Consider the following 17,500-nt stretch of genomic DNA (forward strand, 5'->3'; position numbering starts at 1 on the left):
GAAGCCAGACTTTCGATCGGAATCTCTGCTGTGACTTTTTGAAGCGTTTGAAGGAAATATAATATTATATAAGCTATTTAACAATTTTATATACATATATATATATAAAATAGAGAGAGAGAGAGAGAGAGAGAGAGAGGAGAGTGAGAGAGAGAGGGATGGAGAGAGAGTGATGGAGAGAGAGGGAGACTGATAGATAAATAGATAGATAGATAGATAGATAGATAGATAGATAGATAGATAGATAGATAGATAGATAGATAGATAGATAGATAGATATTATATAGCAAAAGTGCGTGGTAAATGGAATTTAGAAACATTGTCGAAGGAATTTAGAAAGATTGCTTACCTTTGATGCAATTTCAATACTATATTCAGGGACGTTTATGTTATAAATTCTGTCGCGTATTTTAGAAATCTGTAAAACAAATTCAAGGCTGAGAAGATATGCATTAATTCATCGACTTCAACTTACAAGATGTATTTAATGAGATAAAGGCTTTTGGTAATGCATCCAGTTGCAGATTGCTCTTAAATGTTTGTTGAAGATTGTATAAATTCAAGTCTGTTAGTCGAAAATATTATGATAGTGGCGCACAGCATGTTAATGGCCATTTAGTTACGTGACTCTAATTTTCGAGTTGGTTAATTATTTCAGTGAATTAGTAGATACCGCAACATAGCTATGGACCATAAAATGTTTGGACTAATATTACTCAACTTGTCTCTTAGAGATTAGTCCGTCTAATAGGCTATAAGGATTGTATTCTTTAATTTTGATATTTATTTAACCATCTCTTTTATCAGAGCGCTGAAAACATAACTAAATCAAAATCAGTTGTTAAGCGGCGGAGGGACAAATATTGAGATATGCACACATACACCCACGTATAAGACGGGCTTCCACACGATATCCACTTTCCTGATACATTGGGCATTAGTTTTCTTGATATAGTGCGGTGAAAAGCTTCGAACAATTACAATAAAATATTTTTGTCAACTCTCTCTTTTACTCTTTTACTCTTTTACTTGACTACGGCCTTGCTGGAGCATCGCCTTTAGTCAAAGACCTCGACCCCAGGACTTATTCGTTCTAAACCTAGTACTTATACTATCGGTTCTGTTTTGCCGAACAGCAAAGTACACACACATACATATTATATATATATATATATATATATATATATATATACATATAAACGACAGGCTTCTTTCAGTTTCTGTCTACCAAATCCACTCACAAGGCTTTGGTCGGTCCGAGGTCATAGTAGAAGACACTTGCTCAAGGTGTCACGCAGTGGGACTGAACCCGGAACCATGTGGTTCGTAAGCAAGATACTTACCACACCGCCACTCCTGCAATTATTTTCTATCGATGTAAGTATATATAGATGCACTTTTTAGTATGACTCGGAGGCATGCCCTAAAATTTAGCCAATTAATTCAAATGAGTATTTACTAGCGAGCAGACGTAATGAGAAAACTTAGACCTTTGATTCTCAGCCCAACAGCACAACCAAATACGAGGTATTGTTTATAAGATATGTACGTTTCAGTAATATATAATAATTAATAAAATAATTTTTAATTATGAGAGTATCGAGTCACTTTTAAGGTGGTGAATAGTCATATTCAGATTCTAGGGTTTTATGTATATTTACATCTCCCCGACTAATTAACAATAAGAATTGATTATCTAGCTTGCATTATCTCACTAGTAACTATCTTAAGTCATTGAACCGCAACAAGAGATATTTCATAGAAAATCTCACTTGTGATTTTTTAAAATTGTTTTCTTCATATATTCTATGTAAGACTGAGAAATATATAAAAAAAGTAACGGACACAATAACAGCACACGAGCAGAATTACACATGGTGGTCTCACTGCTAGGTTTCTGTCACGCAGTTTAAGGTGAAATTTGTGATGTGCGTTCATATATATGTATAAATATATACATACACACAAACACACACACACACACATATATATATATATATATATATATATATATAATATATATATATATACATACACACACGCACACACACACCCACAACACACACACATACACACACACACACACACACACACACATATATATATATAATATATATATTATATTATATATATATATGTATGTATGTAATGTAATGTATAAATTTAAAATGAGGGTGAGAAATTAGATATTATTTAATTAACATCGATTTCACACCAGTGGTCTAGCGTAAAAAACTGAAGGTTCAGTAAAATTGCATTATATATATATATATATATATATATATATATATATATATATATATATTAGAGGGAAACCACTATGTGGACACCCATATGCTACAAATAGATCCGCTACGCTCTCACCACTAAGAAATGTTCTCAAGAAAAATTTACCAAAACAACCAAAACGTAATCGAGTTAGACAAAAGAAAATGTAATAAAAATATGGATTATTCGTGTACATGTTTCACTATCAACAAATTACATAATCTTACTTACGTAATTGTACGTACAACATCGGTACGACCGTCCAAGGTGAACATAATTTGTAGGACTGCATACTAGGACATCAACACAAAGTCAGACTTGCAAAAAAGACCTATCCATTACTCTCGTGACTACAATTTCAAACGTACTCGTTTTGACGCGTTAAATTACCGGAAAAACTGTTGCTGCTGATAATACTTTACTACAGCGGCCTTTGCCGGTTAGAGAACTTATTACTTTAATTTTAAATTTAAAATGAGGTGAGAAATTAGATATTGATTTAATTAACATTGATTTCACACCAGTGGTCTAGCATAAAAAAAAACTGAAGGTTTAGTAAAATTGTATTATATATATATATTATATATATTATATATATATGTGTGTGTGTGTGTGTGTGTGTGTATGTGTGTGTGTGTGTATGAGTGTGTGTATATCTTTGTGTGTCTTTGTTTGTGCCCCCAACCGCGCTTGACAACCGGTGTTGCTGTGTTTACGTCTCCGTAACTTAGCGGTTCGGCAAAAAAGACCGATAAAATAAGTACAAAGTTTACAAAGAATAAGTCCTGCTGTCGATTTGGCAGACTAAAGGCGGCACTACAGCATGGCCACAGTCAAATGACTGAAACAAGTACAAGAGTAACAGAGTAAAGAGTATATATATATATATATATATATATATATATAGTGTGTGTGTGTGTATTAGCGCTATATATATAATTTTAATAATGAGAGAGATACATTGAATATTAATTTAATTAATATTAATTTAAAATCAGTAGCCTAGCATATCTAAAAAATCTGAAAATTCAGAAAATTTCAATACATGTGTCTATTTAGGGATAAACCACTAGGTGAATAACCAATTCGCTAGAAGAAGATCACATACGATCTAACTACAAAAAGAAAAATGTTCTCCAGAGAAAATTCAGCGAACACTAGAACATAAGCGGGCAAGATAGATGAAAATTATATAAAAATCAAGAATTCTTGATACATATTATTTTTGCAGAGAGAGGGTGAGTAAAAAGAGAAAAAGTACGAAAACATTTGAAGCTCAGTGAGAGTAAAATATATGAAATTATGTTTTAATACATACCAAAAGATGCACTTTGATTCCACTTTGGAAAATGTGCACTAAATTTAAACCATTAAATATTGACAGAATCATTATATATTCATATTCAGGCACGTCGGTTACACGAATTATTGCTCCATAAATAAGTGAACAAATACATATTTCACTAAATATTATATTAAATAAAGTTTGTGTTTGCGTAAATATATTTGTTAATTTGAGCAATGAACACAGTTCTTGAAAATGGTCAAAGAGATGTACTAAAGGTACACTCTGCTTTTTAGGCATCATATTGTCCCTAGGTCCATACTCTTCAAAATGCTTTATTAATTTGTTCCCTTCTCTCAAAATAATTCTTTGCATCACATTTATAGCAGATATGTGAATATAAAAAGGAAAAACGTGAATCATATGAATCCAAAACCTCAGTAAAAGTATTAGAATGGCATATTTAGTGTCAGATGATAAAGGATATAGATATATTGAAAGTAAAATATTATTCTTATTTTTCACAGGTAGAAATATTGTCATTAGAATGCTAAAGCATACAAATAAAATCATACATATATACTGTTTGCATGTGCATTGTTTATAAATCTTGTCTATGGATTTGAGATTGCATTCTAAAAATTTAAAGTCATTAAGATTTTTTATGATACTAGTACATATATCCACTTTCCACATTCTATCAATTATAATTAAAAACGAAACAAGTGTTTCTCCGATTATTAAATAATAAAACATTACGGCGGATACGGGATGATTGTTATGAACCACAGGTAAAAAAGTGACAATACGAATAGTATCCAAGGTAAACAATACGATTACGAATAAGCGGAAAAAGTAAAATAAGCGTTTCTTCATACTGGAAGAGCTCCAAATTCTTGTATTCATTTTCATATCTAGAAGAGCCATACACTTGCGAATTCTCTCCATGTATTTCGATAAACGAGTATCACCCAATTTCTTCCATGTAGTATTAATCGGTTCATGCATTGGATTTGGGCTCTTCTCCATTAAAGATTTAATTGTAACTATTTCCGACATATTGATAATGGGTAACTAAAAATGTTGTACTTTCATATGCTACCTGTTATTTGAAAATGGAAAATGCTCCTGCAAAGTCCGTGTCTCTGTGTAGAAGTATATATGTACAAAACACACACACACACACACACACACACACACACACAAACACACATATATGTATATCGAATATGAGATCGATATTAGTCTACACCATTCATGTAAAAATATTGACTACCCTAATTCTTTTTCCATCATATTATTTTAAAATTGGTTCTGTCCGAGTAAATTCTATTGTTATACATTTACCTATATGCTTAGCACATAATCCAGATGTCGATATTTTCTATTAATTTTATGTATACATATAATTATCTATTTATTTATTTACTAATACTTACTTCTTTTAATTGCTTCTCAAATATACATTATTGAGCTGCTATTTGCATGGCTTTCATTTAAAAAAAATTGCTGCTTTATTGGTGTAATCCAATATAATCTTCGGATATGGTTATAGACATCCATATATCACAAAATATATTGTTTGCTTGTCTCCGTCATGCGATTAGAATATAAGTTTTATGATCACCAGTTTCAAATGAATCAAATATATGAGATCCCCGTCGTGAAATATTAATGGAAATCATCCAGATTAGAGGTGAAAAGTTTTTTTTTTTTATTTATTTTGTAAGGCGGGGACACTTAATAGCTTTATTGAGCTATATCTATTCCGTATTGTAGAGACGTCAGTTGCAGACCGTCCCCGATGTTAAATCAATGATAAACGTATGGCAGTGCTGAAATTGGAATATTCAGGAATAAAATATAAAAAAATTAAATAATTAAAGAATAAATTGTTGCATGGTTGTCTAGATACATAGATCTAAACATATATTAAGATGAAGACGGGTACATACACATTTGCATATACATACATAGATACATACATACATACATACATACATACATACATACATACATATAATAAATATATATATTATATATATATATATATTATATATATATACATACACGTGGAGGTACGATGGCCCAGCAGTTAGGGCAGTGGACTCGCGGTTGTAGGATCCCGGTTTCGATTCCCAGACCGGACGTTGTGAGTGTTTATTGAGCGGAAACAGAAAAAACCTAAAGCTCCACGATCTCCAGCAGGGATTGGTGGCGATCCCTGTTCTACTCTGCTGCCACAACCTTCTCTCACCCTTTATTCTGTTGGCCTGCCCTCTTAGCCAGCGGGGTGGCGTCATTTGAAGGCTAAAACAAGCTTTGTGACCAGCGATGCGTAGCAACATCTGGTAGCCTGGTCGGTCATGGTTATCACGATGGTCACATACATACACACATAATTGTGTATATATATATATAAATATATATATATATGTGTATATATATATATCTCTTATCATAAAAGGCAGATTTTATCTGCCTCCCTTTGTCTCTTATAGAAATCTACAATATAGGATTTCTTCAATTACAATTTACCTAGCATTTTTAAGAGTAGAATGCATCGGGTCGTGCCAGGTCCAGTTTTTAAAATTACAACCCCAATTAAGCAAAATTTAGAGAAAACTCACATTGTGGTGTGTGAGTCAAGTGCTTTTCTTAGTGTGGGCTATAGCACACGCACACACACACACACACACACACACACACAAAAAGGGAGCGATCTGGTTCACTCACGCTATCACTAATTTCTACGACTTTCTCTTTGCAAGTTTGCAACGATTAAAGTGAAACTACTTCGATAAAACGAGAGAAGTGTACCTTAAACCACTACTAAAAAAAAAAAACACAGCAAACAGAAAATAAATACATAACGATTTACTCCTCACACAATTTCTTCAATTAGAGTTTACCCATGATTTTTCAAAGTACTTCCATTGGGTGATGCCATACAAAATTTCTTTCAATTTTACCCCCAATTAAGACAAAATTCGAGAAAACTCAATATTTTAACATTTCACTCCGAAAGCATTGATGTACATGTGTGCGTGCGTGAGTGTGTGTGTGTCATTCCTCACACACACGCATACACATACATATATGACAGTGACAAACAAACGTTTCAAACAACTACATACAAACACGTGTGTGTTTGTTATTAGTAAAAAGGTGCCAAAACACAACTCACTTCTCATTCCAACACATTTGCAAAGACACACGGACGGTCGAATTGCTATAACAATACAGAAGAGGTAAATTGGTTTTTATTTTACTTTCTGTCGTTAAATTTTGGTAGTATTAATTGGCGAGCCGAGCTTGCAGTATGAAACAATGTTTATGTATAAACGGACGACACTTATATATAGTTATTAATAAATGTATGCATCCGTTTAAAAGAAAAACCAAAAAATATTTTATTCTTTATAAATGTTGTGTTCAAAATAACATTTTCTTTTAAGAATGTGTATATAACAAAGTATGTGTATATAACTACGTGGCTTATATCTTTATATATAAAAGTGAAGTTGTGTCTCTGTTTCCTACGATTTAGATTCCTAACTACTCCCACATTTTGCGGTGCAGTGTAATCAAAACCGGGTATCTTATAGTCGTGATTCATATCGAGCCCTTCTGGGTATTAGCGTGCGTCTACGATGAGTCTACGATTAAAAAAAAAATTACCATCATATTTTTCCATTTTGATGCATTTTTTCGCTATTATATAAGGGAAGTAACTCTCTAAAAATATCTACGATAAGCTAACGTGTGTGTGTGTGCGTGTGTGTGAGTGTGTGTATGTGCGTGTGCGTGTGTGTGAGGGTGTATGTGTGTGTGTGTGTGTGTGTGTGTGCGTGTGTGTGAGTTTGTGACAGGAAAGTTTTTTAGGACGAATATAAGACCTAAAGTATATCCAAGTAGCAGAAAGATCGCCCAAAAGTGTATATAGATATTTAAATGTATTTATATATTCATCTATACACAGATGTATGTATAATGTGTGTGTATATATTTCCATAGAGGTAACCTTTCACTCCATACAAAGTTTTTTAGGACGAATATAAGATCTAAAGTATATACAAGTAGCAGAAAGATCGCCCAAAAGTGTATATAGATATTTAAATGTATTTATATATTCATCTATACACAGATGTATGTATAATGTGTGTGTATATATTTCCATAGACGTAACCATTCACTCCGCACAAAGTTTTTTAGGACGAAAATAAGATCTAAAGTTATCTCTAAGTAGCACAAGGATCGCCCAAAAGTGTATATAGATATATAAATGTATTTATATATTCATCTATGCACACATGTATGTATAACGTGTGTGTATATATTTCCATAGAGGTAACCATTCACTCCATACAAAGTTTTTTAGGACGAAAATAAGATCTAAAGTTATCTCTAAGAAACAGAAAGATCGCCCAAAAGTGTATATAGATATTTAAATGTATTTATATATTCATCTATACACACATGTATGTATAATGTGCGTGTATATATTTCCATAGAGGTAACCATTCAATCCATACAAAGTTTTTAAGACGAAAATATTTAAATATAAAAGAAAGGTTGTGTGTCTGTCTACTCCGATTTAGATTCCTAACTACTCCCACATTTTGCGATGCAGTTTAACCGAAACCGGGTATCTTATAGTCGTGATTCATATCGATCCCTTCTGGATATTAGCGCGCGTCTACGACGAGTCTACGGTTTTACAAATAATTTACCACCATTTTTTCCATTTTAATGCATATTTTTTTTAATAAAGGGAAGTAACTCTCAAACTTCACAGCAATATGCGTGCTCATATGCGACGTAATATCACATCAGCAGCATTTCCTCACACCCTCCTTGCACTTGGCGAAGGCAAAATACCAGGGGATGAAAATGGTAATATTGCCATCGATTCCATTTGTACCATTGTTAAGACGCCTTCTGATTTCAGAGATGCAGTGTTCCCAGATCTACAAGCTAATTATCAGAATATGGATTGGATTGGCAAAAAGGCTATACTGGCCCCGAGGAATAAAACTGTTCACCATATTAATGATGAAATGCTAAAACTCATTCCTGGGGAAGTCTATGTATATCAGTCTATCGATACAACTCCTGACCCAGAGGACGTCATCAACTATCCAATAGAGGTACTCAATTCCTTTGAGCACCCCGGACTACCACCACACTTTCTCAAACTTAAAGTTGGTGCCCCTATAATGCTCATCAGAAATTTGGTTCCCCCAAAACAATGCAATGGCACACGTTTGATCGTTAAGTCCTTATCTCCCACCGTAAACTTATATCAATATTTGCCTGAATAATCATCATAATTCAGTGCAATCATTAACAGTACTTTCAAGCAATTCAGACCCGAGCAACGCCGGGCAATTCTGCTAGTACATATATATATATATATATATATATATATACATAAACATGACAGAAGTAAACAGACATCCCATATGTTTATTCTAACTTATAAATGTTTATGTTTTTTATTAATTAACATATTTATGTTTCAGGTTCTATACGATACTTTTTAATCAATTCATGTACGAAAGAAGCCTTGGAATTGTCTGAGATTTAAAGAGGCTGTATTGTGGGTCATTGTGAAGGTAGATATATTGCGTAAAATCGCAGGAAAGCTTGGGATCCCGCTTTCTACTGTTAATAGAGTGATTGTACAATTCACCAGAAGGAGAAACGTGTCCACATCACCTCACCCAGATCAAGCAGGGCCCTTCGACAGGACCCTCTGACATAGCAGAAAAAGTTGATGTCAGTCCAAGTACAGCTCACTGGTATCTCCACGAAATTGGTTACTGTGATGGAGCAGCAAGAATGAAGCCACTTCTTGGACCAGACAATATCAAGCGGAGAAAAGATTGGGCCAGTGAGATGGTGGAGAGGTCACTAGCATTATGGGATACTGTAATATTATCTGATGAGACTAGATTTACTGTATTTCCTGACAATGGTCGAGTGTGGCTCTGGAGACTTTGTGATCAATAGTTTGATGTAAAAAGATTGTAGCCAACAATGAGAAACGGTAGCTGCTCTGTGATGGCCTGGGGAACAATTTAGAGCAATGGTTGATCAGAGCTGGTGGAGTGTGAAGGAAACAGAAACTCAGATAAATATGTGTTCATATTGCAGAAAGAACTCCTTCTAGTCTTCTCCATTCGTGAAATGATTTAAGAAACCTCTTTATTTATGGAAAATAGGGCTCCTCGTTACACGTCTAAAATGAACCAAGATTGGTTGGATGTGAATGGCATGTGAATGTATGTATAATACCGTACTAAATTCTGGTGCGCTGGTGCCTCAACTTAAGTACCATATTCATATATATATATATATATATATATATATATAAGTAATACTAAGCAATAAAGGGTTTAGCAACGAATTGCCTTACCACATACCGAATTTAGAAATAGCAGTCAAAGAGTTATAGCTATTTCTTCTACTAAAAAGGGAGATCTCAGTAAAAACAGCAATTATTATATATATATATATATAACGCAATAGAGAACAATAAAACATCATGACAGAAAGACGATACAAAGGCGAACAGGATATACAACAAATAAAGAGAGAGGAACTTAAACAAGGGTCGGGTCACTCGTTGCCTTCTCTCCTCAGTCAATTTTCTAGATTTCCTTACATTTTCGGGGAGTTACACTTGAGACTGTTCAAATCTGGATGCTCCCAAAATATCTATGCTAAGAACATTAGACTTTTGTGAGATAACAGAATGTTTACGACAACAAAGACAAAAAACGGAGAACATGTTACACAGTTACAAATACAAACAAGAAAACAACAGCAGGTGTCTTTCGACTAATAAAGATGAATCAGATTGAGCTAGCGTGTATAGAGTGAAAGCCTTGAGCCAGGAACATAGAAGATGGACATAAGAGATGTTGGCAGTCGACAGTCAAGCCAAGAAAGAAAGATCATGCTTGGCAGAACACCGGACATGTAGAAGGAGAAGAGAGGGGTAGAGAACAGAAGGATTGAAGGATTAGGGGAAGAACGAGAAAGAGAGAGAAAAGGGACAAAGCGAACGGTACAAGGGCGATAAAAGAGGAGGAAAAGTAGGAATTAATGAAAGGGAGGGCCAAGAAATATGAGAGAAGGGGAGCGAGAAAAAGAAAAGAGGAAACAAGGAAGAAAGTATGAGGAGGACTAAAACACAGAGTAAAAGAATCGTATAAAATCTAGATATATACTTAATTACAAGGTAAACAAAAGTGTACGTACGTTGCTATAGAAATATATGCTATATATATATATATATATATATATATATATATATATATATATATATATATATATATACGAGCAAAACAGCCCCCGCCCAATGGATGGTGGTGAATCATATCTACTGAATAAAGAGCCATCAGTGTTTTCTTTTCATTAAAAAATAATTAAGCATGCCTTTATTTGAATAAAATTTTTGGTTTTGTGAAACGAAGTTAGGGCAAAAAAAAAGTTCTTGAGAAACCAAATAGCTTTTCTTTCCTTCATTCCAGGTTTGAAGAAAATATCTCTTTTGCAACCTAATTTTTGGGTCTCTTAAATATATTGCATTTTGTGGCATTATTTCAAGCCAGCCGGCTTTTTTGGTGCAAATTGCACGTGCAGTTTTCTCGCATAGGCATAGAATCGATCGCAACAGCTGATTTACTTGCACGTTCCCACGGCTTTATCGATCGAATTCTCACCTAGAATCGATTTTTGTAATTTTTCCAAGACTTCTACACGGCCTGATACCGTCGGTATCTATATCTCAAATTTGAGCGCAATCGGATGGAGGATGCCCGATATCCTTGAAGACACACACACAGACAGACAGAACGGATTTTAAATAATATATATATATATATTCGACGGGATACTTTCAGTTTCCGTCTACCAAATCCACTGTCAAGGCTTCGGTCGGCCTGCAGCTATAGTAGAAGACATTAGCCCAAGGTGCCACGCAGTGGGATTGAACCCAGAAACATGTGGTAGGGAATGAAGCTTCTTATCACACACTCACTACTGCGCCCATACACATATGCTTATCTATATGCACACAAATGCATATGCGAATGTAATTGTATATGTGTATATGCATATATATATATATATATATATATATATATATATATATATATATATATATATATATATATATATGTATTATAAACCTGAAATGCGAAAAGTTTGTTTGTTTGTCTGGTTTTGGCATTGAGAACGGGTTAAAGGCCACTAGATCCCGTCGGATTGACTCCAAAATCTACAGGGACATGTAAAATGAGGTGAGGATGCCAGTGGGCTAGGTTAGAAATCCCTATCTTAAAACGTGCCGTTGCTAGGGCCAAAAACGCACTTTGTCAAGTCTACTCTCATTCTTTTATGTATCTGCCCTTCCTCCGTCACTCACTTTCTTTCCTCCCTTCCCATTACATTCTATATATAACGTCGTTTAATAGCGTCTAACCCCCCTTCACTTTCTCTTTATAACGTCGTCAAACAGCGTTCTATATCTTCGCCTCACCGCCTTCGACAGCGCTTTCATACTCTCTCACTCTCTGCGTCTGTCTGCATTCATAGACATAATTATCATCACCACCACACCCACACAATCATGAGAACAAATATTATGAATCAGATATGCATTGGGTTAATTTATATATATGTGTGTGTGTGTGTGTGTGTTCTATATATAAACTAGCAGTATCGCCCGGCGTTGCTCTGGTTTGTAAGGGAAATAACTATAAAGCATTTTTAGAGAGTTATAGCCAAAAAATAGCAAAAAAATGGAAAAAAATTATGGTAAATTTTTTTTTTAGTTAAAAAAGGTGGAGTTGCGTCCCCTAGACAGTTTGCGGTTTGTGTTTCTGATTCTCGACCCCATGTCGAATTTATCGATTTTTTTCAGAACTGGGGGAAATTTTCGCTACGTTAGTTTTGAATTATGACATTGGGCTATGTGTGTGTCAAGTTTCATCAGAATCAGTTGAAAGCCGTGGTCAGGGTGAGGGTACAAGCAAACAGACACACAGAAACACGCACAGACAAACTGCCGTTTATATAGAGAGAGATATGTATATTAAACTTTTTAATACTTTTTGACAGTTATATATATTTAAAAAAATTATACATATAAATTAATAATTTTAATTTTAAATTTAAATAATTTAAATTTTTCAATTTTATATTTTATATATTTTGTATATTATATTTTTATTTTTATGTTTTCGTTTATGTTTTTCGCTGTTTTATTTGCCTAATAGTGGTTTTATCTCTAATTTAATTTATATATACATATATATATATATATATATATATATATATATATATAATGCGTATATATATATATATATATATATATATATATATATATAGTGTGCATTTTGTGTCGGTTGTGCTGAAAATATGTACACCTATGTCAAAAGTGCTTGCGAGTTTGCATGGCAACTGGTTTTTTCCTGAAATGAAAGGCGTGACCTCTAGGACAAAATTCCTCATCTTATAAAATGTGACCCGAGTAGACCCGAATGAAATCGGGTCATATTAACCAAAATGTGAAAAGAGGTCTAAATGGGGCTTGAGGGGATTAAAATTTACAGGAGCGGGTGTTTAGGAATTCACTGTTACATGAAGCTAAAAGATTTGCGCCAGCCTTTAAATCGTCAATGTGTTGCCGTCCATGATGAAGAAGTTTTGAATGCTTGCCATGTTGAGTCTACTGTCGTGAGAAAGAATCACTTCAAAGCTTGGTTTTTAGGAATTTTCTTTTACATCAAGTTCAAAATTTTACGCCAGCCGTTAAACTGCCACTATGTTACTGTCCGTCGTTAAGAAATGCCAGCCATGGTGACTCTAATATCCTCAGATTCTATCCTTTCAAACTTTGGTTTCCAATATTTTTTTTATTTTTATTCAGATCGCAAGTTCGTCTGTCCCTTTTAAATGTTAGTGTTTTGCTTTCTGCCTTGAAACAGACCTTTCCGTTGTCACTGCCTGATATTTATGATTGATCTTTCAAACTACTTTCTTTCTCAACTTACTCAAGATCTTTTGTTGTTTATACATGGGAGAGAGATAGATAGAGAAAGATAGAGGGTAAGAGAAAGCGAGGGAGAGTCCGAGAGAAAGGAAGAGTAAGAGAGTGGGAAACGGAGAGAGAAAGGAGAGAGAAATAAAGAGGGAGAATCATCATCATCATCGTTTAACGTCCGTTTTCCGTGCTAGCACGGGTTGGGCGGTTTGACCGGGGTCTGGGAAGCCAGGAGGCTGCACCAGGCTCCAGTCTGACCTGGCAGTGTTTCTACAGGTGGATGCCCTTCCTAACGCCAACCACTCCGTGATTGTAGTGGGTACTTTTTCGTGCCACCGGCACAGGTGCCACGGGGAAAAGGGCCCTGGCAGCGGCCACGATCGGTTGGGGCTTTTTACGTGCCACCGGCACAGAAGCCAGTCAAGGCGGCGCTGCCATCGGCCACGTTCGGATGGTGCTTTTTACGTGCCGAAAGGATGCAACAGAAAATAACAACCACACTCTTACCCACGCGTAGAGCGCGTCACCTTAAGTTAGTATATATATATATATATATATATATATATATATATATATATATATATATATATATATGCGTCTTTGTGTGTGTTTGTCTCTGTCAATTTGCTTATCTCTAGATATCCTCAACAACAGTTCTAATGTTACAATCTTTCATATTTTTGCCTTTTGTTTTCTTTATATATATATAATGAACAATATATAGTCTGTTGACTAGTGTGTCTACACCCGAGGCCACGGTGGTAAAAAAATTCTAAATAATATTTTATTACTCTGAAATTTATTAATGATAATTCTGTTGGCTAATTTAGACAGAAATTCATCATTATATCTATTTGCTGCCGGAAACAAAACTGCGTTTGGGTGGTGGATTTGAAAAATTATAACATGTAACCACGTGGCATATTCTGTATTGCCTCGGTCTTATATGCTAATATTTGGCTTTCCTGCTAATGAGAGCTTCGCGTAGCAAAATACTTTATTTGCTGAAGAGAGCTTGAAACCATGGTCCAGGAAATATATGGTAAATGGTTTTATTTTTCATTCCCTTTCAACATTACCCCTATTTGTGGTTTGGATTTTAACTACTCCTTCTAGCGGTTTAGATGTCCGATTATGGCCATCTCTTATGTACTTAAATGTACACTGTATATATGACGAATATATAGTATTTTGACTAGTTTTTCTACAAGCTAGACCAGGGTGGTAAAAAATGTCTACATAATATTTTACTACCCTGAGATTTATAAATATATATATATATATATATATATATATATATATCATATATATATATATATATATATATATATATACGAGGAACACAAATATAACACACACACATACATATAAATTTAGCTGTTTCGACCAAAGATTGGTCAAGGCTATGTCTAACTTATAAGTACCCCCTGATAGGATTATCTGAATTATTTTAAATCAAGTATCTTGGTCCATTCAAGTAGTGAGTTGTATCCAGGTATAAATAGCTTATCTGGTTTTCCTTGAAGTAATTTTTCCAGACTGTTTAAAAGTGATAAGGATCCTTTTTCCTCTTTGATCAGTTTCGGGACAATGTTAACTAGGTCAGGGCCTGTTGAGGAAAAGAAATTGTGTCGCAGTGTACTTATATGTTGTGATCCTGAATTGGGCAGGGTACGTATGGCCCGTGGTTCCATCCGTGGATGAACCTTGAAGTTAATGTTCAGGTCGTTTGTGCAATACTCGCAGTATATTCTCCACATCGTGCAAATGATATGCCGCTCGCGGCGACGCTAGAGGGAGTAGAGTTTCAATGTTTTAAGGCGATCCCTGTAATCGAGATCAGTCATGCTCTTAATTCGTTTGATGATTCAATTTTCGAGAGATTTTGTTTTATATTGGGAGACCACAGGGGGTACGGTATTCGAGGTGTAGCCGTACAAAGAGGAGAAAATTGGAATGATGACACCTTGTTCTCTGGACCGGAAAGTTCTTAAGATCTAGGAGCTCATCCTGCACCTATATCCACCGACCTTATTGTTGATTTGGGCACTCCAACTGTGATTATTATCAAGAATTACCCCTAGGTCTCTGATATTATTAAATGCTGTGAGCGGTTCCCTTCAAGGAAGAGAGTATGGCTGTTTTAGTATAGTCTTTCTTCCAATATGCATCAGCTCAAATTTTCCCTCGTTTGGTTGCACTTTGTTTTTGTCTGCCCATTGACTCACCGCATATCGATCGGATCGGATTTGAGTTCGGTCTTCTTCTTCATTGATGATTTGCTGGAGCTTAGTTTCATCAGCAAATATTTTCACTTTGCAGTGTTTTACGAAGCTGGAAATGTCGTTTATGTAGATTATAAAGAGGAGCGTGTCCAAGACAGTCCCCTGAGGGACACCACTGGTGACTTTTTCTGGGCTTGATTGGACTTCATCAACCACAACGTGTTGTGTTCTATTCACCAGGAAATACTCAATCCAGTGTAGAAGTATTCCATGGATTCCAACATGTGCCAATTTTGAGAGTAAGATATTATAGTCAACGCTGTCGAACGCTTTACTGAAGTCAAATTCGAACCTGTTCCCAAGGCTTTAAGTATATCTTCAATGTAGTATTAGAGTTGTGTAAGACAGTCCCTGCCGCAGCGAAAGCCATGCTTATTTGCATTTAGGAGTTTGTGAATCTCCATGAAGCCAGCTATCCTTGATCTTACCACTCTTTCAAACAATTTAATGATGTGGGAGGTAAGTGAGATTGCATAATAGCTGACTGCGTGGGATCTGTTTCCCTGTTTTAAAACCAGGATGAGAGACTGGGATAGGAGTTGTTTCGGTATATAATCTGAATCTAAGGAATTTTTCAAGAGCTTGGTCAGAGAGACTGCAAGTTGTTGTCTACATTCCTTCAGGAGATTAGCAGGGAATCTATCAGGGCCTAGAGCAGAATATTTAACCTTATTTATTGCTGCAATGATGTCTGAGATTTTATGTTGGGAATCAACTTCATTCGCTTCTCTTACGTCAATATTAGTGAAATCACTAAAGAGAGAGCAATATTGTTTCTGCAGTATCTTGAGAACTTTTTGAACTAAAGAGTAGGAAGCCATGATGGTCCTGTGGAGGACAGTTGTTCTCAGCCACCTGGACTACTGCCCCCAACTATGGTCACCATACAGTGTAAAATTAACAGCAGACATTGAAGCAATTTTGTGAAGCTTCACAAAAAAAAACATCTCATTGCAACAGCTAAGACTCTGCTCTCTGGAGCGAATGCAGGAGAGATATGCAGTAATAAACATCTGGAAGACCCTGGAAGGCATTGTGTCAAAGTTTGGCATTGAAAGCTACACAAATGCCAGGACGGGTCCACATTGCACAGTGCCAAATATCCCAGCAATGCCATCGTACTTCAGGACTGGTTAATGCAACAGACTGGGTTTTACGGGCCCATAGCTTTTTAATATTTTTCAAAGAGACTGAAGGACAAAGTGAATATAGTGGTTTTCAAATTAAAACAGGATTTCATCCTGTCGAGAGTCCCAGATGAACCTACCTAGCAGCAGAAGGCGCAAATGAGGGCAGCGGTATCAAACTCACATATTAGATGATGTTCTCACTAATAACAGTGTAGTAAAACGGTGGTGCCCCAGCATGGTCATAGCTTTCAGCAACAACTGATATATATATATATATATATATCTACATAAATATAATATAAATAATATATATATATATGCATATATACATACGTATAAGTACATACTTACATGTATACGAATTTACATATGCATATGTGGGTACAGGACGTCACAAAACTAAATAACAGAAAATAGGAAGTACGCGGACATGGAATATGAACTTTTTTGCGAACAACTAAAGAAAGAAATGGAA

The 17,500-nt window shown here is 35.1% G+C and overlaps 1 protein-coding gene across 2 annotated transcripts in view; it reads right to left on the reverse strand.

Annotated features, from left to right (window-relative positions):
• LOC118764447 overlaps window positions 1-17,500 on the reverse strand; it is a 32,148-nt gene that overhangs the window by 4,759 nt on the left and 9,889 nt on the right. The window contains exons 1-2 of one of the 2 annotated variants that reach the window (XM_036505189.1): window positions 3,587-3,802; window positions 350-418 (exon numbers count right to left, since the gene is read on the reverse strand). In XM_036505189.1, coding sequence (XP_036361082.1) covers window positions 350-418; window positions 3,587-3,658 — 141 coding nt within the window. In that variant the 5' untranslated portion in view covers window positions 3,659-3,802. Of the gene's footprint in view, window positions 1-349; window positions 419-3,586; window positions 3,803-17,500 lie in introns of those variants that run through there. The other variant, XM_036505188.1, reaches the window with a different exon arrangement.

The sequence above is a fragment of the Octopus sinensis genome, linkage group LG8, assembly GCF_006345805.1.
Source record: "Octopus sinensis linkage group LG8, ASM634580v1, whole genome shotgun sequence".
Classification (NCBI taxonomy): domain Eukaryota; kingdom Metazoa; phylum Mollusca; class Cephalopoda; order Octopoda; family Octopodidae; genus Octopus; species Octopus sinensis.